The sequence below is a fragment of the Haplochromis burtoni genome, unplaced genomic scaffold (assembly GCF_018398535.1).
Source record: "Haplochromis burtoni strain Fernald_Lab_line unplaced genomic scaffold, NCSU_Asbu1 Contig_32, whole genome shotgun sequence".
NCBI classification, from domain to species: Eukaryota; Metazoa; Chordata; class Actinopteri; order Cichliformes; family Cichlidae; genus Haplochromis; species Haplochromis burtoni.
The window spans coordinates 879098-907083 of NW_024582393.1; the positions used below are offsets into that span (position 1 = coordinate 879098).

At 41.1% G+C, this 27986-nt stretch overlaps 2 protein-coding genes and 1 non-coding gene across 7 annotated transcripts in view; 1 reads left to right on the forward strand and 2 right to left on the reverse strand.

The window, feature by feature from the left end:
* The window catches only part of LOC102308656 (vitamin D3 receptor B), a 29915-nt gene extending 25886 nt beyond the window's left edge, over positions 1-4029 (reverse strand). The window contains exons 1-2 of the mRNA XM_005918558.3: positions 3539-4029; positions 3175-3248 (exon numbers count right to left, since the gene is read on the reverse strand). The gene's annotated coding sequence lies outside the window, so the exon portion shown is untranslated. The remainder of the gene's footprint in view (positions 1-3174; positions 3249-3538) is intronic.
* Positions 4030-9561: 5532 nt separating this feature from the next.
* Positions 9562-9633, forward strand: trnaq-uug. The gene has a single exon. It is a non-coding gene; the product is annotated as a tRNA-Gln (tRNA).
* Positions 9634-9851: 218 nt separating this feature from the next.
* The window catches only part of LOC102308138 (tensin-2), a 32355-nt gene continuing 14220 nt past the window's right edge, over positions 9852-27986 (reverse strand). For 3 of the 5 annotated variants that reach the window (XM_042219380.1, XM_042219378.1, XM_042219381.1), the window contains 24 exons: positions 24188-24220; positions 24039-24088; positions 23693-23876; positions 23523-23573; positions 23228-23350; positions 23063-23127; positions 22736-22819; positions 22504-22616; positions 22282-22340; positions 21872-21949; positions 21296-21425; positions 19274-19339; positions 18875-18991; positions 16809-18197; positions 16545-16695; positions 15585-16447; positions 15317-15448; positions 12574-12732; positions 12299-12376; positions 12109-12186; positions 11849-12017; positions 11618-11686; positions 11315-11344; positions 9852-11126 (listed from right to left, as the gene is read on the reverse strand). In XM_042219380.1, the coding sequence (XP_042075314.1) occupies positions 10982-11126; positions 11315-11344; positions 11618-11686; positions 11849-12017; positions 12109-12186; positions 12299-12376; positions 12574-12732; positions 15317-15448; positions 15585-16447; positions 16545-16695; positions 16809-18197; positions 18875-18991; positions 19274-19339; positions 21296-21425; positions 21872-21949; positions 22282-22340; positions 22504-22616; positions 22736-22819; positions 23063-23127; positions 23228-23350; positions 23523-23573; positions 23693-23876; positions 24039-24088; positions 24188-24220 (4416 nt within the window). In that variant the 3' untranslated portion in view covers positions 9852-10981. The remainder of the gene's footprint in view (positions 11127-11314; positions 11345-11617; positions 11687-11848; positions 12018-12108; positions 12187-12298; positions 12377-12573; positions 12733-15316; positions 15449-15584; positions 16448-16544; positions 16696-16808; positions 18198-18874; positions 18992-19273; positions 19340-21295; positions 21426-21871; positions 21950-22281; positions 22341-22503; positions 22617-22735; positions 22820-23062; positions 23128-23227; positions 23351-23522; positions 23574-23692; positions 23877-24038; positions 24089-24187; positions 24221-27986) is intronic. The other 2 variants (XM_042219379.1, XM_042219382.1) reach the window with 1 other exon arrangement.

A 27986-nucleotide genomic window follows, 5' to 3' on the forward strand; every position in this document is an offset into this window, starting at 1 on the left:
AAAAAAAAAGAAAACGGACAATGTAGACCTAACAACAACAACAAAGCAGACAACCAGAGTCTGTAATGCAGCTAAACAACCGGCTGAGCAGACTAGTCCAGTCCTGTCTCTTCACTTTGCCTCTCTTCACTTTGCCTCTCTCCCATTCTTCCTCCTGCAGCCTCCATGGGACTATCTCATGCTCTTTTCCTACAATCGCAGGGAGCATGTTACAGCTGCAGTAATAGCACATGACAAGGTGACCTGTGCCCCACACAGGATGGGCTAAACTGGGGTTGGAAAGGGTGGAGGGTCCCATGTCCCGTGTCCAGCCCTATGGTCTCTGTAACCCCCTCCCCACCTCACGCTCCCCCAACACCCAGGCCCCTCTGCTGGCCAGCAACGAGAGAGAGAGAGAGAGAGAGAGAGAGAGAGAGAGAGAGAGAGAGAGAGAGAGAGAGAGAGAGAGAGAGCGAGCGCAAGAGAGCTGCAGTGACGGCAGGCTGCCCCCCTTATGCTGGGCCCCTTGCTGGACTCTGGAGGGGAAAGAGACGAGGCAAGGAGAGGCCCACTCAAACACACACCAAAAGTCTTGTTTATGTCTATGTTGAATTTGACAGAAAAATGCACATTCTCTAGCACACGGAGTCACACACGCAGAAAATCCAACTGGACAGAACCGGACACACTACAGACATGTGGGTGAGGTGGATGCAAAAACACTTAGCCGACATGTCAGGTTATATAACCACCATAAAATGCTCTCTCTCATTCAGGAAATAGTCCTATTAAAAGACATAAACTTAAAGAATTCACTGTTTGTATTTCTATAAAGAAGTCAGATTTTGAAAGGTGAAGAAATGTACAATGCCATTAAAATTTTGTACTTTACCTATTTATATACTAAAATAAACAGGGAAAAAAACAAACAAACAAACCACTACACGCAAACTGCCCCAGTTAAAAACAATGACACAGTTTGCTTTCCAGGAAGAATTCATTTCAGCATGATGCGCTCCATATACATCATGTTACCTGTGTGATGCTTCTGGCCTAGAAAGCATCAACCACAAGATGTAAAAGAGGACCCAAAGACATTAGTGGGAACTTAACACTTAATTAGTCTTACAGGCAACAGAACATAAGTGTCAAAAAGCGTGCATGCGCAGAGGTACGTATAAGTGGGTCTTTACAGCAAAGCACAGCAGCTTCTCTCTTTCTATAGGGTCACATGTAAGAGGAAGCAACCAATTACCCTAGTCCTGAAACAGAGGAGGGGGCTTGGGTATTTCAGTGTGTAGGAGACCTAATAGGTTGTGCTATCACCACAGCATACCCCTCCATAAACAACCTGCTACCTGTTACTGTAAATAATGACACAAACCAGGCCCTTTTCGTAGCTTCCCACGAACCGTCTGTGCTCAGTCCTACAACAAAAAGGATTTACGTCACCGAGCCTAGTTTGTCTTGATTTAGGTTGAGTTCAGGCCCTGACCCAAATAATACCGGTTCTTGAGTAAATTTCCAAGTTGTCTGAATTCAGAACATCATTAATAATATGTTAGTTAAGACACTGGAAAGAGACAGACCATTTATTTCACAATGCGAGTTGTGTACGCTGATACATTAACAGGCTGCTTTATTAGAGACTCAATAGAAATCCAGTCTAATCCAAAAACACTAATTTTACAACCTTCTGAGTTTCTTTTGCACTACTCTGCCTGGTTTACACCCAATGTCATTTACCCATTATATTGTATATTGTATAGCTTTCTTGTTATATGTAAAATTGTATTGTATTTATTTATTTAAATTTTTACTTTTTAATTATTTTACCTGCATTTTTTAATCACTCTTATATTTAAATGTTCATTTGCTTTTTTTATCTAGGGATTGAGAGTAACGTAGTTTCTATTCTCTGTATGTCCTGTACATGTGGCAGAATTGACAATAAAGTTGACTTGACTTGACTTCTGTTGACATCAAAAGGCGGACAGTTTCTATTTTAGGTTTACTATTGAAGTCATACATTTTGTGGAAATAAAATCCACTCTGATTTCTATAATTATTTTATTAGTCCTTTATTTATCCAGGTTAAATTTTCACTGAGATTAAAAACTCATTTCCAAGAGAGACCTGGCATCATAATAAACATAATAAAGTAAAATCATCACCTTAGACAAAATTTACAAAAACTGAAACTTTGTAAATGTCTAAGAGCTGGTGTATTGGCCTGGAATAGAATTTACAGCTATATGTAATAAAGTGAACAAGTGTGTATCTCCCATTTTTTTCATCAAAAATGGATAAATGTGAGCCCACTGGGAAAATAAGCAGTATATATACCCCTTGCTATTAGTTTTACAAGTCCATCGCCTTGACCGCTCGGCCACAACAACCACATTCTATTAGTTTTACCTGGACCCATAAGTTAGTTAAATGAAGAACAGTGGTAGGCAACCTGTGAGCAGCAGGTTGTTAAAATTTCAGACTTGAAAGAGACAGGAGGCTTGTGTTAATTAATGGTGTCATTATTCTTAAATGGCTCCATTCCCCATTACTATTAATGTGAGTGCTTAAGGTGTAGTAGTATAAATAATTCCAGCCAAGCAGAAAGCAGTATGTGATGTGTTGTGTTACAGTGAAAGGGATTCTGCTCCCATACTCACATAACAGTAGTAGCACAGGAACACTATAGCTGTAAGCTATGTGACAGGAAAGCTGAATTGTACACCAAGTACATCAAGTCACTGGAGCTTCTCAGTATCTTATCATGTTCTTATTGAGCCAATAAAATGTCAGCTGATATCAGTTTGTTATTAAAGGTGAATAAGCAAGCAGCAATTTAATATTAATATTTTCACTCTGTAAAAGTTTTTATGGGGACATATAACAATAAATTTTAAGTAACCCTGATATTCACTTTTGCATATAAACACACCTTAGTTTTGGGACTGTGACTGATTTAGGTAACTTTCCAAAATTTAAAAACTACTGACGCTTTCACTGAAAATTAATTTAAGTTGTCATGGGGTAATTAACTTATAATCACTCGGGTCCATGTTTTAAAAAAACATCTAGACACTATGGGAAATTTTGCGTATGAACAAAGTTGCATAATTTCTTAGTGTACCAATATACTATTGCACATTGCAAAGTATGATTTAAAAAACAAAAGAGAAAGAAAAGTCTCACCTGACGCTTTAGCATGTCCTTGCACAATAGGTAAGACGTGAAACCCTTCTTCAATTTATCCCAAGTTCTTAATCCTGTTTAACAGAAAAGCAAAAAAAAAGTGCAAGACGCAAGTCACTGAGTGGGCCTTTTCCAACAGTACCTGACCTGCAGTTACTCTTGTTTATGTAACGCTGAACTATTTTCAACAGCAACGTACATACTCAGGGGTAATCATATAGCGTTGAATGCGGGAACAAACACCGTGATAGAGCCACAGAGTGAAACTGCGCTAAATCAGTTTCTTCTAAAGTCTCGAGCGACTGAAATCACAACAACTCAACTCTCGACCTTAACATTCCTCCTGTGTGTGCGAGTTTCATACCTCAGCTCAACTTTTCCCCATCAAGACCGAGTTGTTTTTAATCCTCTTTAGTCGTCGTTCGTCGTAGTCGTCGTCTTCATGCTCTTGCAAAGTATGTCCCCTCCATGTTGACGAGAGGCAGGTTAGCTTAGAAAGAGAAGACGAGCGCGCGGCACTAAACTCAGAAACGTGTGGAGACTTCGGGGAGAAAACGTTAAACTCGTACGCCCTTCCAGACGTTGGCTCTCACAGCAGCCGCGGTAGTAGCTAACGTTAGCGTGGCTAGCTTGGCTGCTTTAACCCTAAAACGCGGCACCAAGTTCAGCCAGCCCATTAACCGTTCTGCAGCCGAGCGCAACGAACGAGCTGCGGGGGAAACGGTTAACACGCAACTGGGTATCACTCAACAGGCAAATGCACGTGCCAAAATGATAATAACGCAATAACAGCGACGATACTCCGACGAGATTTAGGCTATCCCTCCTTCTTCAGGACCCAAATAGATGGCCATTACTTTTTTTTCTTTTTTTGTTATGCACCGCCCCCTCCCTAGGACCTCTACGGGAAAGAGGGATTTCCCCCCCAGCCCCTACGGCAACCAATCATGCTTGGGCTTGATGTGTCTCCTCCGTTGTGGTTGGCCACGCGTCTCTCAAGCTCTAATCTGTTCGGTGGGCTCCGGTGCCAATAACTTGGAGTTCCGTCCCCCTCAAACAGGGGTGTGTCGTGACGTCAAAGGTAACGAAGAGGTAAACAACTTTGACCGCGTGAGGTTTAAAGCGACACCGTTTGTCTGTGATCTCTGATTCAACGGAGACCCGGTGTGGGGATTACCGTGCTTAACATTAGACACGGTATGTCGTCCCAATAGGTGGAAATTGCCTCTCCCGGGCCGTGTTTTTTTCACCTACACAGGAATGTCTTTGTTTGCAGCTACGTGCAATATGAACAATATTGATTAAAAACGTAAATATTGCCACAACAGCATCGCAAACAATAACACACATCTGAAACAATAACAAGAGTTCAATCTGGCTATAAATCTTTTATTTTATGAATTTAACCCCGCGAATTTTTTTGACACTTCGCAGATGTGTGCAATGAGGCGTGCGTATCGGAGGGGTGTGTCTACTCTGCAGTACACTGGTAGGCTGGAGACGCAACGTCGCTGCATGGCGATGTTGCCATACATTTACAATACACCAGCGGTGGCCGAGTGTGCTAAAAAAAAAAACCCAACCCAAAAAACCCCTAGACGATTTCACAAGCAAAATACGGTCAGTATCTAGTGCATTTATTTATTTTGTATTCATTTGTTTATTTTGTCGTAATTTGAGTGACGTTTCTTCGGAAACCGGCTTTGTGCGTAAATAATCTCTGGGATGTAGTTAAAATGGTGGTGGTGTGTGTGGCATTAGGGCCAGCAGTGGGGGGCCTGAGTGAAGGTCAGAGGTGTGTCTGTAATGTAAACACCATAAAGGTCTTAGATGTGGAGGGGAGAGGGAAAAAGAGAGGCGGCCTATCCGGTCCCAAGTATCCTTTTCCAACTAATTGTAAAAACAAGCGGTAGATCTGCCAATTGCAAAAAAGAATGTCGATGTCAGTGCAGCTTTGAATATGATATTTTGTAAGCTCCTGTTCAAGTCGTAAAGAGTAATTTTTGCCGCTTGATAAGGCCTGTGTTTTACTGTAAAAAATAATACCGCTTTAGAATATATTGTGCATGAGCTTTACCATTTTATATGTTACTTGTTTGCGCTACCTTGAAATGATAATACAGGCACACACACACACACACACACACACACACACACACACACACACACACACACACACACACACACACACACATAGGCCTATCTTACAAAGTACATGGACATGTTGCATAGCCACCTCTGTTCATCAGATTGTATCACGTACTTTGCTGCCTCACAAGCCTTCCAATTATCTCTGCATTGATCTAACAGTGCTCGAGCCACAGTATATTGTGCACTGCTGTTCTGTTTTCTAAATCCCCTGCGAGTATAGCTTTGGCTCTAAAACAGCAAGAATTTTTTTTGCAACAAACATTCCCTAAATATTCTGGTCCATTCCTTGTCTGAGGGTTTTTACATTTGGTACCCCCTGTTTGGCAAGGATTAGCCACAGACCACTAAATAATTTGACTTGAACCATAAAACCCAAAGGTATGTGCAGAGTTCATTGTCGACTACAGATGTTTTTATGCCAGGTTTTCTATCTGCACCGCAGAACTAGCATATCCAGAGCCCGCCAGCACCTTAGATGTGTGTCATAAGCTTATTAGGTGTTGATTCATGTGCAGTAACTGGTAGTAAAGTGTGTGGGTGTTAGGTTAATGCTCATGGAGAGTTGATCCTTGTCCTGTGGCTTGGGCTATTTCCAAGTCTGGCACCAGCACTGGATCAAGCCATTCTGCTGCAAGGGGTTTATTTGGCTCCACAGCACCCATGTCAGACATGTATCCTGGCCCAGCCATTTTGTGTCCTCAAATGCTCCGGCCCTTCTCCGTGAGCTGGCTTGCTGTTTGGAAACCAGGAGAGTGGAAATAATAAATCAGAAACACTGACCCACTAAAACTATGGGAATAGTTTTCGTGGCACTAGTGCAGACACATAAATAACTTTCATAGTAACAGAGCTTAAACTGAAATATGCTCTAAGGACAGCTCGATTTCACTTTTGGCTATTATGCCAGGACACCAGCTGATCACACAGACAAACTGCAATGGGGCTTTATGTGCACTTTGTATATTATAATGCATTATAATATTTTTATTATAGCCACAAGTAAAATAATTTGCTGAAGTGACAAACTTTACAGAGCAACTGCAAATCTATTGTGCAAAATAGTGCTGATGCACTGAAAGTGGAAAATTAATAAATTACAGAGGACGTCTGAGGGACAGGCTCAGAGGTCTGACAGCAAATTGCAGAGCCTCCAAGGAAAGCCCAGCAATGCCAAATGTCACTGCCCAAACAAACACATTCTACATGTCTTTTGAGAAGAAGAAGAAATAGTATATCTAACAGTACTCAATTATCCAGAGTGATCAAGAGTGGCCTTGGGTCCACCAGATCATGTAAAGTACCTGAGAGCTTTTGGAGCTAGATTGTGAAATCATGTGTTGATCAGCTAGTAGATGTCCTGCTGTGCAATGCAGCATGCATCCATGTTATGCCTATGAAACTCAGGATATCCTGCTTGAGGCACTGCCACCCTGTTCCACTTACATCTGTCATCATCGCATGCCTCGGGCTGCTGGTCAGAGCCCTCATGGGCTCACTTCCCCCAGGCAGTGTAGACGGTCGGCACTTTAGACAAGCAGCAGATCAGCTAAGGGTGCCAGCACTTTAACCCCACAATGCACTGTCTCTCAGAGAGAAAAGCAACAAACTGTAAGTGAGAAGATAGTTGATTACAACAAAGCATTCATTATAATTCCCCTCATCCACAGGGGACCGTGTCTGAGCACCATTATGTGCAAGTGAATCCTATACTTGGTGACAGGCAGGCTACTGGTGGTGAAAATGGGCACTTCCTCCACTGTTGTTCTCAGCAATGCATGCTAACACCTACGGCAGTTCTCAGTGATCACACATATCTGTGGCAGAGCCTCATGTTTATCGGTCTGAGAATGACACAACAGCCGCCACAGTTCTCACTGACGAAGAAAAAAGTCTAAATATTTCTGCACCTAAGCAACAGTCCAGCTTTTGAGAAAAAGAAAACCACAAAACACATATCTGGATGCAGAAATCACAAACATAAATCTGACAGTTTTGGATAAAAATATAGTCATGTTATATAAAAAATACATTTTTATGTAGAGATGTAAATCCATCCACATATTTCTTGTGATATGGTTTCAAGTGATGAGAGTGGAAGTAAATGCGGCCATTGCCAGGAAAGAAGAGCCCCGGTGACAGGGGAAGATGAAAGGCATGATGCTGGGATTCAGGAAGCAGCAAGGACAAGGAGGAAACAACATGATCAATATGTGTGACGTGGAGTCAGCACTTTTCGGTTCCTTTGGCTCAGTATTACTGGGTAATGTAAACATCAAATTCAACATGGCTCTGAACATCTTTAGAACCTTTGAATCTGCTTGAATGAGAGTAACTGCAGCAGCTGCATCACTGCATGGTGTCCGGGCTGCGCCATGCTGAACTGTAAAACTATACAGCAGGTGATGTAAACAGCACTGTTTTTCAGCGGCAATAAATGGCCATCCCTCTAGGACATTTACCACAGGAGGTGTGTGAAGGAGAGCAATAAAGTCAGGGAGGACCAAAAGCAACCCAGTTCTCAACTTTGCTTTCTTCTTCTTCTTCTGTTTTTTTTTTTTTTTTTTTTAATTTAAAATCGCTGCTAGAATTTAATTTGCAGAGCTAGCAGGTTCAGAACAGTATAACCATCAGTCTGGTAAATTAATAACTGAATATCGCCTTTGCCCATTCCACCTTCAGTACCTGTACTACTATATACTAATTTTAATGTACCTTTGTTTGTATGGTCTGTTGAAGTCAACAAAACAAATGCAGTTCTTATTATATGTGACTTAAGACTTTAGTGATCTTTAGTCTGCATTCACTCTCTGACTTTATAAATTCCTTTTTCAGCTTCATTTTTTAAAATGTATTTTATAAATGTATTTTTTTTTAAAATAATTACTCGGGGTTGGGCGTTAGGACATGGAAGCTGTTCCTGGACTTTATAAGCCACGCACACGCAAACACACATTGAAGACAGTTACGTGAGTTGTTACATGATCCGCTTCTTGACTAGGGTGCGGCGAGACCAAGCATGTTTTTATTCACAAAAAATCTTAAAGAGAAATCCTGGACTTGTACTGTTTTCCCTTCAGAACCTCGCCAGGAGCAGCAATGTGGAGATCCAGTTGCTTATTAAAGTTCCTCTAGTTCCCTCTTCTGGAAGAATCAGGAAGGACATGTCTACTCGTCACACGTGGGTCCTTGTGATATAACAAAGCAACAGTACTAAAGCCCACAGGGTTACATTGCTTCAGAACAGCATAGAGCTATTCAGCCATAAATCCCTGCGTGCCTGCCAGAAAAATGCATTTTTATGCAGCAGTTGAGCTTATTCCAGCAATCGTAACAAAGAAGCCTTTTGTTGTTTCAAAGAAACGAACGGGGGAAACATACACAAGCATAAGCAACTTATGGCTCTCAACCCTTTCAGGTGATTTAAAATTTGAATATTGGACAGAGAACCTGCTAAACAACTGGGCTTGAAAAATACATAGGTGTGCGGTTATTAAGTACCCTGGAACGCCTGATGTAGTTACTGTGTCGTTATGTTCATTACACAAACCCTTACCTCAGTACACTTTGTCCATGGCGCTTCTAGTGTCGATTTGAGTTGATGGCTTGCGACTTATTTTCTTGGATTAATAATTTCAAATGTATGTAATATTTCTCACCTATAATGCTATTGGTTAAAAATAAAGCCTCGCTTTTCACATGCATAAAGCTTCACGGTATATTAGTTTATAAATTTAACTGAATCCACACTTAGCGCTAATGAAATTGGGGAAACTTTATTTTGAAAACGACGCTTTTATTTTGTCAAGTCGTATCGGATAACGAGTAGCTAGCTAGATTCTAAAGTGATTATCCCGTACGATACAGGATTGTATTGATTTTATCAAACATGTCGGTTAGGCAGACGTGGTGGACAGTTTGCATCTTTACATTGATGCTTCGAATATAACGAATTAGCTTTTGTTTCTTATTCCGACACGGTCAAGCCTCTGAAGCTATGATTGTTAGCTTGGTTAGCTTTATATATACGTATATATGTGTGTATCCAGCAGTGTCCGAACAGCAGATAGCTGCAGCGAAAAGCCCAACGTTAGGCAAGATATAACCGGAGAACTAATGTGTTTAATCCTAAACGACAGGTTAACAGCGTAATTATTACCAGTGCTGACATTGGGAGAGAGTATGATGAAACATATATACGTGTACTTGAAGCCGTATGTGCGCAGCGTTAACGTAACCGGTCCCATGGTGTAATGGTTAGCACTCTGGACTTTGAATCCAGCGATCCGAGTTCAAATCTCGGTGGGACCTCGTCCTTTTAATCGATGCGTTGTGATTCCTGTCGTGCCTAAATTATGCGTTCAAAGGCTGAGATGTACCAAATCAAACCGGCAGCCAGATGTTTGCAATTAGAACGTCACAACTAAGCTATCACCTGTTCTTTGTAAGTAACACAGAGAAGATGATCCTCTAAACTGAAATTGTCTCAAGATGTGCGTAACTTATAACTTTAATTATGAAGACACTACTTGGTTTCAGAACACTTGCTTTAATGTTCTTGTCAGATATGACATACATTATTCTTTTCACCACCTCAGACACCTAAAATATATTAGTTCTTGTACATAAAAATCCAATATGAAAAATAATAATTGTGCTGAAGTCACCTCGATACTGTTTCAGTGTACAGAAAAAACACAAATAGCAAAATGAAAAATGTATTTCAAAACAGAAAAAACAACAGTTCAAAATATCACAATAGTCTTTGGTTTTAAGTGAAACAGTTCACTCATGAAGTGATTATTAACTAAAAACGTCTCTATGCGCTTTTATTATGACAAAAGAAAAGTTGTTCATATTCATGTAATGCTTATGACCTCTTAACTTACTGCATGTTTGTTAAAATCTATTTTAAGATTATATTTTATATTACAAAATTTTTTGCTAGATAGTCTGCATTTTAAATTCTGGTTAACATAATGCTCTATTGTAGTTAGACCTTTATTAGTATTCATGCTGTGAGGACAAAACTGATAATGTTTCACATTTATATGTAATGAGTGAGTTAAACTACAGCCACACCTTTGCCTTAGATCATCAGAATACACACTTTCATGAATCCACTTGCTTTACTCTTTCCAGTGTTTCATAAGTGCAACTATACCAGTTTACCCTTGAACACATGACTCTTACTTCCTGCCACATTCTGAGCCCTTTTTCTTCAGCTTTTGATACTGATGTATGGAAAATGTTAGGAAAATAACATGGATGCTTGCTCATGCAGTTTCAAAAGTTTGTTCATCATGTGAACAGTTTGAAAAATGATAACATAAATGATTTTAACAACAATAATAAAAATAAAAGATACAAACACAAAACAAATTAAATCTTTTTCAGTCTTATTCAGCAAATATCACCAAGTTTCGGTCAATCACTGGCTATTCCTCTAAATAATACTTTGACCTACAGAGCAGTGATTTGTCAGAATTAGATTCTCTTATAAAAACAGTCATACAGCCAAGCACAGTGATGCAAATTGTATAAATGCAAACAAAAATGGTATATACACACACTTCATGAGAAAATATGTCAAAAACCATTTTAATGTCTTCCCCAGATCCCTAACAGTTCAGAGAGATTTTTTCATTCTCAGTTTTTCTCATCTCCGTAGCTGTGGTCCCAGCATGACTTTGTTGATAAAGTTGACGATTGCTACAGCTGGTTGCTCGGGGTCCATCTCTGCAAACAAGTGACACACATTCTCTGTAGCAGTGCCTGTCCGTCTCGCCACAAAGCCAAACATCCTGCACCAGAGGGCAGACACAAGAGGTCAAAAGAAAAAGCAAACCCCATTTAACACTGAGGGAAAGTCAATTTTCTTTTGAAAAGCGAGTAGCAAATCCAATGGTGATCAATTGCCATGCAAAGAAGCACATAGTGCCAGCTGGTATTGTCACTGATAAGGGAAAAACACTGCCACACAAGCACTTACTTGCTTGACGTGCTATCAGAATTAGTCCACCTGAAGCACGGGTACACAAATAGAGACAAAGTGACAAGGACACAGAGACTGTTTTACTAGGGAAAAGAGTAGCAATATACATCCATTTCTCACATAAAAAAGCGAATATGCAACTCACAAAGAGAACTTATATTAGAAAAATATAAGTCATTACAGCAGCGACAAACACACGTCTGTTCCCACCTTTACTAAAGATAATCAACAGTGACATAGAAACAAGGGTAGTTTTTTATTAACATGGATAAAACTGGTTTTAGTTTATCAGCGACCCACCTCTGATCATGAGGATCAAGACTGCTAAAGGTGATACTGTTGATTGGGTAGTGTCTCCTAAAAAATAGCCTGCGTAAACATACATAACATTAAGTCTGGCATGAAAGAAAGACTTAATACTTCCTATGATTGTTTAATACAATAACAAATACCACAAAATTTACAAATAATACTCATTAAGTGAAACTGACGCTCTTCCTAATATGTAACATTGTAGTGATTCATAAGTACCTTCTTTTGCTGTCGGTTAGTGTGATACCCTGAGAGGACACTTTGAAGTGGACCATGGTTGCCACTGGGCGTGGATTCAGAGACAAAGTGAACTTCGTTGCCTTAGAAACTGCTTCGGGCCCAGTTAACGACTCTGTTTCCACAGAGTTCAGGTAGAGGACGTTGCACGCTGTTTCATTAGGGAAATGACAAAGATTATTATTATTATTAATATTATTCTTACAGGTCAACGTTGTGAAAATATGGAGCTTGAGAAGTACCTGCTCCTTGTTTGAGGAGCTCAGCTGCAGTGCTGGTATTTGTTGCACTCTGCATTTCCTGAAGCTCCCCAACCAGATCTGAAACATGATGAATTTCATTTAAGGCTGTAAAATGCCTCCTATTCATAGAAGAGCATTTAACTGTTCTCGCATAATAGATTTAGTTGAAATCTAATTAAACAATTAATACCTTTTTCTGGGATGTGAAGAGGACATGGCAAAGAGATGGGAGTAATTGAATGCTGGTACACCAAGGCGGATAAACTTCCTGAGACAAAAAAAGAAAAAAAAAAAAGGTAAGAAGATTGCAAATGTGACAGATTAGAAGGGATTAAAACACAGAAAATTGAGGCTTGGAATGTAGTAAATATTCAAAAACTGTATGTAGATTAAAATGCTAAGTTTCTCACACAACACTGAAAATGTGAAATAAATGGCAGCATTTGCATCTACAGTGTAACTAACCAAAGTAGGACTCATTCTGACAGCCCTTGATCTTCACTCCTCGCGGCCCAGACTCGATCAGGAAGTGTCTCACCAGCTGTTCCAGAGGATCCCCTCGGAGACAGGAGATTGAAAAGGAAGGAAGGATGAAAAAGGGCTTGTTTTGCTGCCAAAAATCTTCTATAAACATAAACGAAAATATAGCATAATGTAGCTGATATCTTTTATTCTGACCATATTATATTTATTATGTTCACCATGAACCATTTTAATACATTAACACACTGTATCACCATCACAAAATAATTTATTTGGCGTTTTTCAAAATGCAGCCATCAGTGTGTCTTTAGATGCTTTGGTAAATGTCCATTTTATTTCTTTATTTCTTTCTGTGTTCCAGTTTGCATGCTTTATGGGCCCTTTATACCAGCCATTTTCAACCTCACAAACAACACTGCATAGCAAAAGTGCCATACATTCTTTGGCGCAAGTGGTCATTTCGGCTGATTATGCACCTCTCAACTTTTGTAACTTCACCCAGGATCTGATTTATTTATTTATTTATTTATTACCAACAGTTTAACTATATATCAGTGCAGAAAATCATAGATTCACTCATAATACAAAAGGAGACATTGCAACACTGGTTTTGACTAGAGATGGCACGATACCACTTTTTTATGTCCGATACCGATATCATAAATTTGGATATCTGCCGATACCGATATGAATCCGATATAGTGTTTTTTAATCAACAAAACTGTTTTTTTAAATATCTTGCTGCATTTTGCAAGTCTGCAAGTTCATACTCAAGTTTAAAACAACAACTACACTAAAGCTATTCTGTTATACCTGTATGCAAAAAAAAAATTTCATAGTTCAGCAATACTGATCAATCTAATAAACTTAAACCTACACCATCCTCCCTATTCTGGTATTTTAAAGAGTACTTAGCGTAAATATTAAGCAACCTAACTAATAGGGTTCCAACTCCCAGCAACAACAAAAATAAATAAATAAAAAATAGGGAACCACCCCTCACGCGCCACCTCATGATGCTTAATCGACGTAATCAACCTTAATTTGATGCAGTGTGAAAAAAAATGCACAGAAATCAATTATTTTTCAAGAAATTTTAAATAGATTCAACATCTTTCTTCAACAAAATTGCAGACTGCACAGATGGTACCTTCCCAAAGTAAAAAGTACTATAGCTTACTAGGGTATATATATTAGACTTAATAGTCACTATATACAGTAATTGACTTCTATTCATTTTACATCAAATTAAAACTTTGGGTGTCAGATAATTATTTATTAAAAGCTCGACATTTTAAATGAGAATAAGAAAGAAAAGTATGTCTTGGGCATGACAGTGAAAAGGCCTATCGGCCCCCCTGGCTAAACTTTGCTAGATCCGCCCCTGCACAGTTACCAGCCGTCAGCTACGTAGAAAAAGATCCTGGTGTAGAAAGTAATATTAAATAAATTCTAACAACAGCTTATCAAGCTTAAACGTGCTGCTGTTGTTCAGCCGCTGGTTTCCTCTTTCTGGTGCAAAGTGGGCCAAAAACAAACAAGAGACGGACTCGCGACAGAAAAGCCGATCAGCTGATCATTAAGCAGTTTCATGATTGAAGTAGCAGCCGGAGAGCGAGAGGCAGTCGCTCGTTAAGCTTAACGCAGGAATGCTTTACAAACATTCAGAGATGGACTTACACACTTGCTTTACTTCTCTCGGGGATAACTTTGTCGGAGATGAAATGCCGGGTTGCTAGCGAAGCTCCACATGCTATCCAGACCACCGACAGGTCCCGCATGCCACAGCCGCTCTATCACGTGATGCATACTGCTCCGACGTGCTAACGTTCTGAGGTGAGTTACGGCGTGTTGCAAGTTTTGTGAGGTGCTTTCGTGATATTTAATGGATCGGATTACATTTTTTATTTTTCTCCGATATCCGATCCAGTCATTTAGGTCAGTATCGGACCGATACCGATACGTAATATCGGATCGGTCCATCTCTAGTTTTGACTTCCTCTGATTTGGAGGTTTTGTCTCAGTGGCGACACCTGTTGTTCAGGAGAATACTACAGTGACAAGTTGTGCCCTAGAGAACAGTAATTGAGCCCTTGGCAACCATTGGCCTCTAGGGAAAAACGTGTATTCACTAACAAGTTGCCAAGTTGGTGGCTGGAGGAATTGAGGCACAGAGGTGTACAGTGCTGTACTGAAAACATCCGGACATCTGTAGTTTGCATGGAAGACACTGAAATGTATGCAAACACTTGCCAACTGCTTGCTGCGAGCCATATGCAAATCAGACACATAAACTGTCAGCCTTCAGAGTAAACATTGTGCTTTCTGAAATGTATGGGTTGCAGTGGTAAGGCACAATTTTACTTTGAATGCAGAGGTTCCCTGTTTCCAGTTTGTGTTGCACTCATTCAAGTTTTACTGTCTCTTGTCGAGTAGTCAGTGAGTGATTGCAGACAAGTTGATACCTTCCATGCAAACTACTGTGTGCAGCAAACATTATTGTTTGCAGTTATTGCCTTGGTTACTAGCAGATTGCTGCTAACAAAGAGGTTTTAGCTGCAGCAACGAATTTCACCCAGCAGCAGCCAGCAACCTCCAGGAACTGCTTGTCAAATTGTTGGGCAATACACCGGTTCACAAGTGAGAGGTTGCCTGGGGGTCGCCAATCAGTCTCTAAGCCTGTGTGACTGAGGCATTATAAACAAGCTAAACTTATGATAGATACCTTTGCTCCAAGAGAAGTTGGCATTAGGAGGAGGGGTAGCCACCTTGAGGGCCAGGCCATAGGCACCCTGGAAGGAATTGCTATCTCTGATGAGGAAACTTCCTGGCTCCTTGTCCTTCAACACAGCTATGGCTATGGTAGAAACATTAGAGCTATGATGTAATGGCCCAAAACAGACACACTGACCATAATACGAGTTAAATACAAACCATCCTGATGTATTAAGTGTTCCTGATACTACCAATTCATGTTTCATTAAAGCTCTCACCTTGGTCTCTGGTGATGCCTGGTTTGTACCAGTACTTGGAGCTGTCCTGGACAAACTTAGCATTGACCCTGATGTCTGGCTCCTCCCGGCAGCTGTGCTGTGCAGACCCCCTCCTCTGCTCTCCAACAGCAGGTGAGAAAGTAACATGATGTGTGGGGGAAGGAGCTGAGGAAGCCCGAATTAGAGAGTTGTGTCCATTTAGGGATCCTGCTGTTGTGGAAAAGCGTTTCTTCTCTGGGAGCGGTGGCTGGATGGTGGGGATAGTGACTGCAGTGTACCCAGTGTATGGAACATGGGGGACATTTAGTAATGAGTAGTAATAGGATGCTGAGGGAAAGTTTGGTGTATGGTATCCATCGGGAACAGGTGAAGGCGGTTTGGTGTCAGCTGAGCTGTCTCTGTCTGGAGTCAAGCTTTGTCCTGCTGTGTCTGTAGCAGATGAGGAGCGCAGAGGAGAAGACTGTAGCTCCGGGGAACCAATAGGAGAATTTGGGAAAGTGGTGGAAGGGCTAGAACTTAAACTAGTTGCTGGATTTATGGATACACCTCTGCTGCTGTCTGATGGGCTATCATTAGGGAGGGCAGAACCATTGAGTTGCACTTGAACTGGGGTGATAATGACAGTTGCATAGCTTGAAGCATGTGATGTGTTAGATCCATGTGCATGTCCCGTTACCTTGACTGCTCCAAGCTTACCATCAGGACTGCTACTTTCAGAAGACTCACCTGATGTTTGCACGGGGTTGACAGGTATGATTGAACCTTGAGTTTGTGTTTCTGTTGGTTTCACATTTTTGTTACTTGCGCTGGACTCTTGAGGTGTTGATGTGTCTTGGCTTTGAGAAGGACTGTCGACATTTACACTAATGAAAAGACCACATATGATAATTTTCTTCATATCTTTATATGTAGCTGTATTTTCCAGAATTGTGAGATGTCAGAAAGCAAAGTTTCACTCACCTGTCTTCTGTGTGTGTGGGGCTGCTGCTACCAATCAGTGTGTAGTCATGGTCAGAGTCTGGTCCAGGGGTGCTTGATTGTCCATTAGAATCAGACTTAGTTTCTGAATGTTGGGATATCTCATCTTCTGTGTCTGTCTTGGCCTTTTCGACTTTGATAAGAGAGATTAAAATATATGAGATGAAAGTATAACATAAGAGAGTGATGATGATAAAAGAAGGGGAAAAAAGCATGTTAACCCATCCACTTAGTCCTTTCCTCTACCTTTGCGATGCTCATTGTGGATTTGGTCTCTGGATCCCAGTGGGGTTTCGGGCAGCTTTCCTTTTGCAGGTGATGGGCTATTAGCAGGTAGAGGGGAGGCTGATCCAGAGTGATATCCTGAGGCATAACCTCGACTCTCATGGCTTTCAGCTGGAGATGACTCATAAGGTGAGCAGGGGCAGGAGTGGCGTGGCTGTAAGGGCGTGTGGTATCCACTGCTGGCTCCATCCCGTATATCTATTAGTGACTGGGGGATTGGGTAGTTCTGGTGAGGTGCAACAACAAATCTAGGGTGCTCTAGATTTGGACCTCGGTCCAGAGAGGGTTGGTAGAGATGAAATACAGGCGTATTGGATTTGCACTGCCAAAATTCTGCCTCTCTTGCTATGTCCCATGGATTTTCAGTTTCCCATTGTGGAGGTACACCTGTTCCTTGAGACCAGTGTATTGTTTCTGATTGGTCTGGGTAAGCTGAGTGTATTGTTTTAAGTGAGGCTGATTGATGTTCACGTCTGCAGGAGCAGTCTTGCCAGGGACAACCAGAGGACTGTGCAGGAGAGCCAAAGAACATCTCTCTGTAAGGGCTTGATGGCTGCGGCTGGTTGGATAGATGAGACGCTGGGATGTGGCTGGAATAATGAAGAAGGTGACACTCTTCCCCAGTGCAGAGTCTATTTGAGGCTGGCAGGGTGTGGCTGTGTGGGTGTGCATGATCGCGAGTGGAATAAGGGTAACATGGCCTATGGACAAAAGGTAGAGGTAGAGGTGGAGTTGAACGTTCCCATGGCAACTCTGGTAGAGGATGGACACTGTGGCGATGACATAGCTCCATATGAGCTGAATGAGGATGAGGGGACACTGATTTGGATGGTAAAACTGGCAGAGTTTGACTTTTTGGATGATTTTTAATGCTTTTGCATCGTCCAAGACAGTGACTGTTGGGAAGACAGGGCTCTCTGTCCCTCTCCAACCCCATGTCACCACACTTTATACTTGCTTGTCCGCAACACAAGTGCTCTCGTCTCAGCCCTCCAGGACCCAATGGGTCTGTATCATCTAATATAGCTGTTTCTCTGTCCCTTTCTTTTCCTCTTGTCTTCTCTTTTGTTTCATCTTCCCTATTGCTTCTCCTCAATGGATAGTCAATATTATCTCTTTCATTAATGGATAGAGCGGTGTCAGCCAGGTGATCAGAGGGGACTGAGGAGTAGCTGGAATTTGAGGTGTAGGTGAGAGTCTTGGATTGGGTGGAAGTTTGAGTCTTCACTGTTGGGCTGGTAGTGAGGCAGCCATTGGTTGATGCTGGTGAGGCAGTTGCTCCTGGTCCACGTCGCTTCCTCACTTGGGCGTATAAGCTTCCATCCAGCGGTCCCCTTGTATGAAAGATATCTAATAAAAACAAGATGGAAATCTGATTCCTCCTTCTTTATCTGAAGCCCATAGTCAAAATATGAAGAAAGCTCACCTTCTTTCTATTCTAATGTTTCTTTCAGGACACAAGAAAAAGAATCCGGTCATTAGCAGGTCTAAAAAATAGGTAACTACAACCTCAGATGAACTACAGAATATGACATACTACACTGGGTCATTATTTATCCGACTAATACTGAGCTAAAATGAAGAAACAGTGTGTCAAAAAATAAGTATATTACTTTTTCTAGAGAAATTAAGGGGAAAATTAGTCCAAACCTCAATCCAGTTGAAATGCTGTGGTGAGAACTTAAGAGAGTTGTGCATAAATGAATGTCTGCAAACGTCAACGAACTGAAGCAATGCTGTAAAAAAGAGTGAGTCAAAATTCCCCCACAACTATGTGACAGACTGATAAAGTCATACCAAAGATGATTACTGCATATTATCACTGTTAATTGTGGTTCTACAAGCTACTGAATCATGGAGTGTACTTAGGGTTTCATTGGACTGCGTCTGCAGTTGATCTGAGGTTGTATTTATCTCATTTTAAGCCCTGGTAAGGACTAGATGATTTTTTATTAAATAAAACAGAAGACTTAACAGAATTTGACCATGGCTGTAGATCTTAGATCTATATGTAAAGCATTTCTTACTTTCCATGCTGTCTTCATGATGCAGATTGAAATTCTCATAGGAGTCCCATCTGACAACAGGATCCGAGGTGTTATATTCCACTTTGATGGAGGTGTCATTCTGGTGGTATTCTTGACCTCAAACACAAAGTTTTTATTTGAAACATATTTACACATAGCTCATTACTAATATATTAGATTTTATTAGTATTTATGAGTGTTGTCCTGTATGTGTATTGTTTTTACTTTATATAGCTATTGTATTCAGCCTGCTGGTATAGCAGAAGCTAAAATCAAGGAGTTTCATGCCGTAGAATAGAACCATAAATTGTTGAACTTAATTTAAAATGAGAAAGAAGAGACTGGGTGCGAGGAATGCATGAAATGATTCAAAGATATGCAGGTAACAGTGATATTTACCTTTTATTTTTTCTGGTCCATTAGCGAAGATAAACTCCACTGTAGCATCAGGGGGGAACCTGTCATCTACAGAAAGGCAAACATAAAGGAGTGACTAAAATATCCAGACCGTAACTACAGAGAGACACCAAAACAAAGTAAATAAATAAAGATACTTGCTTTTACTCTCAGCATAATGGAAATAAATAGGCCAAAAAAGGAAACAGAGCACAGCACATCATAGAAGTCTATCTAAAATTAGCTTGTTTTTTAGTTTCATACATAAGTGTGGATTTAATATTAGTTGTATATTTTATGCATGAGTCAGCATGTAGCACTTAGAGGTACTGTCCTTAGACTGCTGCTTAGTGAACCACGTTAAACCATTTCTGTTTCATCTAAGCTGACGCTGTCCTTTGCTATTTGTCTCTGAAGACAAACAAAACAGTGGTCTGAGGAATAAGTGGGTCTTGAATAATACAGTCATGTAAACAATTTCAAGTTTGCAGCAGAATTATACAGCAGAAAGTTTCCTTTTTGTAGTATTTTATGCTGTGAGGCAGAGTCTAAACAACCATGCTGCAGTTATTTAGAGTACTAACAGTACTAACTCCCCTTGAAGATGGGGTGGAGCCAAGGGATCGCAAAGGGCGGCAACAATGACACAGACTAAAGTTTTACAACCACACACAGCAAGTAGACATCAAGTAAGCCTGCTGGGGGTGCTATGCACATAATTACAGGAATAGAGTTACAGACAGTAAATGCTCCTTTTCAGAACCATTGTAGCTAATGTCTTTATATGTGCACATTTCAAAGAGCACAAGTCATTTCAACAGTAATTATGTTATGAGCTTTACTAACAGTTACAGAAGAAAAAGTTTGGCTAATGCTCCAGTTTTAAAAGAAAATTCAATTAAGAGTTACATAAAAAGCTTATGATTGCTCAAAAAAAGTTGAGAAACACTTTGAAAATAAATTAGATCTCAACAGGGAAAAAAATCATGCTGGATATCTGTCCTGATATGACTGGGTAATGTGAAAGAAAGGATGCCACATCGTTGGATGGGAAGAAAATTATCACCATGTCAAAGACACCTCAAAAATCAAAGTGAAAAAAATTATGATGCAGCAGGCTAGTCCAATTTGTAGAAATTTCGTTGCAGCAAGTCAAAATTGTAGTCAGTAGTTTGTATGAAGCTGGGCATTGTCGTGCACCTGGAGGAACCCAGGACCCAGTGCACCAGCTTAGGGTCTGATAGTGGGTCTAAGGATAACATCCCGATACATAATAGCAGTCAGGTTGCTGTTGCCTAACCTGTAGAGGTGTGTGAGTCCCTTGATGGATATGCCTCCCCAGACCATCACTGACCCACCATCAAACTGGCCATTTTGAACAATGTTACAGCCAGCATAAAGTTCTCCATGGCTTATCTGGGCTTTTTCACATCTGTCACATGGGCTCAGAGTAAACCTGCTCCCATCATCTCAAATGCCAGTGAGGCTCCAAGGTGCCAGGCAGTGAGCACAGGGCCACTAGAGGACGTCAGGGCCTCAGGCCACCCTCATGAAGTCTGTTTCTGATTGTTTGGTCAGAGAGATTCACACCAGTGCTCATCCTGTTTCTCTTTGCAGAAAGGAGCAGATACTGGTCCTGCTGATGTGCTAAGCACCTTCTACAGCCCTGTCCAGTTCTCTTAGAGTAACTGCCAGTCTCCATAAATGTAACTGGCCAAATCAATACTCCAGAAGTTTAACTGACTTAATGCTATACTTTGATTAAAAACACTGTTCTTTTCATTTTTGAGCAGTGTAGACATAAGGAATGATGACATACCTCTACATTGCTGTTATGTCTGCAAAACAAATGCTTAAAGTGAGTTACAGAAAAAGTGACGTTGTCTGAAACAAATGACTGTAGTTACCAGCATCAGTTTCTATGCCCAATTGTCTGACTCTGTCATTGCTTCAAGCTGGCATTTTTTTCTTGCCATTCCATGCTCCTCCAAACAACTGACAAACTTTGGACTTGTAATTTTATACCTATGCAGGCTTGGTCGAGTTCACTCTTGCCAAACCACAGCTGGGCTCCATGAACAGTACAGGTGTGGAACTGGACTCTAAAGACCACCTCTCTTTCTGTTGCTCGTCTCCGCCAGTGGTAGCACTTTACCTATGGACAAAGATGCATATAGAAAAGCAGTGTACAACGATAGTCTCAAGATATTGATAGCAGCCCCTTACACTGAGATAAATAAAATGCCTTCTTTTATTCCTGGGCTGCTAAGGACTTATTTTCATCCTCTTGATGGGAGAAAATGAGCATGCAGTCTCGGGAAGATTTAACTCTTAAGTGGTTTAAAAATAATCAAGCACTGTTCAAAAGTAAGGTTACAAAAGTGCATCAGAGTCAGGAGGGCAAAAAGTGTTTTGTGCAGCCGTTTTGTTAAGCGTGGATAAAATCCTGACTACAGGATTTAGCTTTAAAAAAAAACAACACGCAGAAGTGCTGTAGTTATTGCAGTGATGTACTGTATGTATTTGTGGATACGGAGAGGATATAAATCAAAGAAAGGTTGTAAATTACTGACTTACAGTTAATCATGTGCTATTTCTCACCATAATGTCCCCCTTCAATAGTAGTGCTGGCTCCATAGTCACGCACAGCTTTCTTGCCCTGGAGCTTTGTGGAATATATGACACACACAGTCACACTCTCACCAACACACACACACACACACACACACACACACACACACACACACACACACACACACACACACACAGGTACACGCACACAGCGTAGAAAAAATGGACAGTCCATCTTAAAATACATAAAACAAGTCAAAACATGCCACAGTTGGGTAAACACTGGCAAACAGCATAAGCTTTAACATAAGCAGAGTCCCAGCTCCACCTAAACACAGACAGAGTCAACATGTGTGAAAGAGACTGAGGGAAGGAAAGATGTCTGCCCGCAGGAGGTGAGCTGAAAACACACACACATATAGCTGACCAGTTACTTACTAGACTCCTGAGGTATACACCAGTTGAAGAGACTGGTAGATTTTCAGGAAAGGATAAAAACCTGCAAATACAGAAATAAGTTTAGGGATAATTAAAAGGTTAAGAATTTGCAGACAGAGGCTTTGTTGTTTTCTCCCCCCACTAACATTGTAAAACACAGACTGTTCCCACTTTCACACTCAAAATTACCATTTAAAAAAAAAAGTGCAGCCAATAAAACTGACCTCCTCCTGCCTGGAAGTTTGGTAGTGAAGGAATGAGGATTTGGTGCAGGAACAAGGGATTGCTGTTCATTTTGATGGTACCTGACAACAAACCACCAAAGTAGTAGATGTATCTGTCAAAGATAGGTGAAGAAATGGCGTGATGACACAGTGACTGAGGTGATAACTGCAACACAACAAGAAAAGATTAATGGCGGGCGGAGGAAATGGATGATATGCAGGTGATTGACACCTCTTCTGAGAGGACTGCAGGGAAGAGGAGACTTTATCTTCACAGAACTTCCTCATGGCCAGTGTGGTGAGGGCCTGATCGGCTCTGTGAACACAGGCAGAAGTGTATTAGTTCATTCGTTATTTCTTGAGCTTGATGTTGATGAGGTGTATGCTAAGAGGAAGTCATGAAATCTGTTGGTGGCTTTATCTACAGATTTAAACAAATCCACAAAGATTGTTTTAGTGGCTTTTTTGGACATAAAGGCTCATTTGTGCAAACAGTAGATCCTTACATATGCTGGCATATTGAGGCTAAGAGCAGACTAATAACCAAAATGCAGATTACCCTGCTGATATCTTGCTGTAGTGCATATAGGCTGCCACAATGACCCCTGTTTTTCCTTTGTTCCCCTGTCAAAACAAAAATTAAAAGGGATTATCAAATCAGTTTTACTGGTGTTATAACTTTTTAAGCGCTAAGGAATCAGATGAGTATTCAGACTACACTGACTTTGCAGTGGAGGACCACTACATTGTTTGGGTCAGAAGTTAGCCACGTCTCCATGGCCTTACAAACAGCACAGATCCTGTCCAGGGGTGGAGCATGAAGATCGGGCCAGGCGTAGTCCTGCACCTGCATTGCAGAGGAAGATATTTCAAATACTAGTGGTTTTATGCTTTGTAAAGTATTTTCATTAACCCTAAATATACATATAAATGTACCTACAGTATATCACATACATTGCTCATGCACTTCGGTGATGTCTTACTAGCCTGAGTTATGTGTCAGATGTGAGTGCCTGTACCTTTGGGTAGAGTCTGGTGATGTCATGTCTCTTCTCTGATAAATTTAGAAGCTGGGGGAAGGCAGAAGAAATTTACAAATCCAAAACGCCATTGCTTGAATCTAATATTAAACATTGTTATGCCTGTTTTGAATTTTATGTTTTTTATTGTTTCAGCCTTTCACACTGACCAGAAACTTATCTTGGTGCTTGGATTTCAGCATGGAGGCCACTTCCTGTAGGTTTCTGCGGTACTGCTGCTCCTCCAGGTCTGGCAGGAAGAAGACTGAGATGATCCTCTCTGTGATGTAGGTGAGGTCAAAGTCGTAGTGGCGCTCCATCACGTGCTCCATCACCTGTTCCACGCTTTTACTTCTGGACATTGTGAAAATCCATTCTTTTAGTTCAGGCAGAGCAATAATTAATGTCCTCACTGTAGATTTTGCTGTTGTCTGTGTCTGTCTGTTATAAATGCACAAAAATGCCTTTTTTCTTTGGTTTGAATGTGTTTGTGTTTTTGATCAGGCTTTGCGGTACCTTGGTATGGAGCCTCTCTTTTTCTGCGAAGTTGATTTAGTGGAAGTGTGCTGCGAGACAAGCAGAAAAAGATCTCGGTGCTGCACTCACATCATCATAAAAATTTCTCTGTGACAAAAAACATGTGATCCCCCCCCTCCAGAGCCTACCACTTCTGGTGTTGAGGTGCAGCTGGGAGTCACCTGAAAGGAAAGAAAGCACGTGGTTGTTTCTTTGCAGCTTTAACAGACCCACACATATACATTGGGAGGAAGCAGCTCATGCCAAGTCATGTGTTTGGTTTAATGCTTTTGGTGCAGCTCCAGCAGTACAGATGAGGAGATGGAACGCTGTGGAATGAGGAGAGCTGATGAAGAGGATAGTAAAATTCACTCTCGCTCTCCTCCGTCTCAGAGCAGCTGGTTTCAGGAAGAAGCTGTCGGTCAACAGATGCAGCTGTTCCTTGTGATGGACTAGTGATGGATGACACACGTAGAATGATCTATACACTCAGTGGTGCGCACAAGCGTAGATGTTTAGAAACAAACTTCAACAGTTGCTCATGTGTACATGTGTGTAAACAATTGTAAAAAACAAAAACAACAAAAAGCCTGAGGCCAAAGAGTGTTCTTTCAATTCTCAGTCATTGCTAAATGGTGTTTATTGTGCTGACCAGGCAGCTGAATAAGCAGCTCAGGCTATTAAGAAGTGCTCAATAAAAATGATTGATTTCACTTTTTCATTCTTTTGGCCTCTTTAGAAAGAAACACTGATAGATAGACTTGAGGGGGACTCAACATGTGGCATCCAGTCCTTGTAGTGATGAGCCAAAGGTAAGTTGCCAAAACTACAAACACACGTATACAGATGGAGAGAGACAGAGGGAAGCCGAGGTTATTTGAACAGAAGACAGCCACTGCTATGACAGTAAACTTTAACAGGTTCCTGTAGCTTCCTCTGTTCTGGATTATTTGATACTTTTCGGACTCATCTGGAGGTTCTCGTAAAATGTAAAAATGTTTAATGCGGCTGAAATGATAGAAAGTAAGAGGGTAAAGAAAAATGGAAAGAAACGCATGGATAAAAACGAAAAACATTCAGTAATCCAATGCAACTAAGGGCCCCAGTAGTGCGCTTTGACAGGGGACACCATGTCAGGTTTCAACCTTTGAACTTTCCCACGAGATTGAGCCGCCCTCTGTGGCTGTGTTGGCAAGTGCTGACAGGCCTCAAGCAACAGGTTAACTAGTCAAATGCCAATCACAGTGAAACACAGTGAAAGGACAACAGGAAAATCTGCGACCATGCAGGATTACATTCACTAGCTCTGTGGTGACACAACAATACATTAAGACTGTGGCTGCTTTGAACACTGTCTTTAGTAACCATCTGCTGTCCAAGCATCTGGTCATTATCAAAATCAGTCTGCAGACCCCATGGCCAGTTGACTGGTTAGCATCTGGCAAACTTTTATTTCCATGGCCTGCGTTGTAGCCAGCAGACAAATTTCTTTTTCCAACAAGGAATCAGTGTGTTTATGAATGCAGATTATTTTTATGCAGATTATTTTTGGATAGGCAAAGGTTTCAGGGTTGCATTTAAGATATGCAATCCATCTCTCCGTGCAAATTTTATTCCTGCATGCAACCAGAGCCTGCTCTTCATGATAGATCAAACTAAGTACACAAAAACAGAAATTTTCTTGTAAGAAAAACCTCATCCTTTACCAAAAGGTTCTATGTCTTTATGCACAGCATCTGTCAAAGTAAGCCACTAGTACAAGCTGTGTTTCTTATTGAGTACTTAGTAATAGATGGCTTAGTTAGCATTAGCCTGTCTCTTCAGGCTCACTAATGTGTTTGTTGTTTTCATGTTCAGTGTGTGTATCCTTATAGTTGTGCGTGTTAGCTCAGCTTGGTTTTAAATAGACACAATAAATGTTATGTAAAATGCAGCACTGTGATGTGACGATCACCAAATTAAGAGCTGAAGCAGCTGCATCACGATTGCTATTCAGCTTCTCAGAAAGAGACTATATTACACACTGGTGCGCCACCACTCATATGTTGTTGGCTCTTTGCATGCTACAAATAACAAAGGACATATTAAGCCACTGAAGTTCTCTGAAGGTGTCTATGGTATCCAAAACTAGACATCAGCAGCAGATCGTCTGAGCGCTGTATCTTGTTGGCGAGGAGAGGTTGTCAGTCTGACTTATTCCTACTGCTACACTATTGTCAGTGAGTTTTCTGAGAAGTAGAACACAATTTATTTTAAGTCACTTTAAAAGAGCTTTGAAACCAGGAAAATTGGATTAGTTTAGTGTTTTGGCAAGAGGACAGTCGAACTGAGATTTCTACCCAAAATAAAACTTTCAAATTTCACAGTGCACATTTTCTAATACACAAAAAGCAGATTACAAGCAACGTTGCAGTGGTGACAAGTATTACACGCAGAAGGTTTAGGCCTGTGTGACTGGAAAAAAGGGGGACGTAAATGAGCATGCAACCTAGGGAGGAATGAGTAAAAAAGGGGAGTGAATGGGAAAGGGCACAATTGTTGCTTCATAAATTAGCTCCTGCTGAAATTATAAGAAGGTCGTGTTATGTAACATCGTGTACCTCCTATATAAAGACAGACAACCAGCATAACAACACTTATTTATTCAGCATAAACGTGGGACACTTTAGAGTCACTGAGTCCATGAAGTAGTTATAAAACTTATAATAGGAAATGAAAGAATGCAGAGATTCAGCCACAGGGGATAACTCTTTTCTTAACAGGTTTAATAAAGGTTGTTACTGGATAAAGTAGTCAGTTCCTGGAAAGAACAGTGGGAGACAGACATAACACATGCATGTGTACCCATGTATAAACATGAACATGCACACACGCACACAAAGAAGACCAGGGTTTGAACCCAGAGGCATAGAACATAGAAATACAGCAGGAGAAAGACATCAGAGTCAACAGGAAGCAATTTGCAACAGGATGTCAGCGCTGCTCGGCCTAGGTTCACACGTAACGTACACACAAATTACACGCAGAGCATGCACGTGTCTTTGGTAGCTCTGCCAGCCTCAGGGTCTTCATTAATGCATGTGGACTGTAAGCTGGAGCCACTGGGAAAGGAGCCATCTGGTTCAGTTTGTCTCGTTGATCAGTCAGCAATTACTGAGGTGCCAGTGACAGCACTCGACCCCCCTACACCACCCCCCGCTTCAGGGGACTCGACGACTGTTACTGAACTCATTAGCCGATCGATTTATCAGGTGAAATGTCTTTTTTTTTTTTTTGTCAATGAGAAACATCCATCCATTTAGTTTCTTTGGTTTATCTTGGTAAAAAAAATGGTAGTGCTGAGCAAAGCAAGCAATTGATAACAAAAAGATGGCCTTTTTGAGATGTTTCCTTGCTTCCTTGCTGGCAGCTAGATGCCAATATCGATGCCACTCTCGTGTGCATATAAAATAGGACGCTACAGCTGATAGCTGTCTCACAAGAAAGAGTAAAAATGAGGAAGCACCAAAATCGGTGAAAATCTAGCTCCTGCTGTCTGCTTCCAGTCTGAATCCATCTCAAACAGACAGACGTGTGATAACTCTTGGCAAGAAAGCAAATATTTCCCCCAAAATTATCTTTGAAAAGCTCTTTAATGTTTTCTTTCACAGTGTAGCTTAACAATAAATAAATAAATAAATCCCTGACTTTTAATCACTGTTTAGATCCACACTCTTTCCAGATGAATGTGCCTGATCCCATCTGCCGGTGGATCACTGACTTCCTGACGGACAGGAAGCAGCACGTGAGGCTGGGAAAGAATGTCTCGGACTCCCGGACCATCAGCACCGGCTCCCCTCAGGGCTGTGTTCTTTCTCCCCTGCTCTTCTCCCTGTACACTAACTGCTGCACCTCCACCCACCAGTCTGTCAAGCTAATCAAGTTTGCAGATGACACCACCGTTATTGG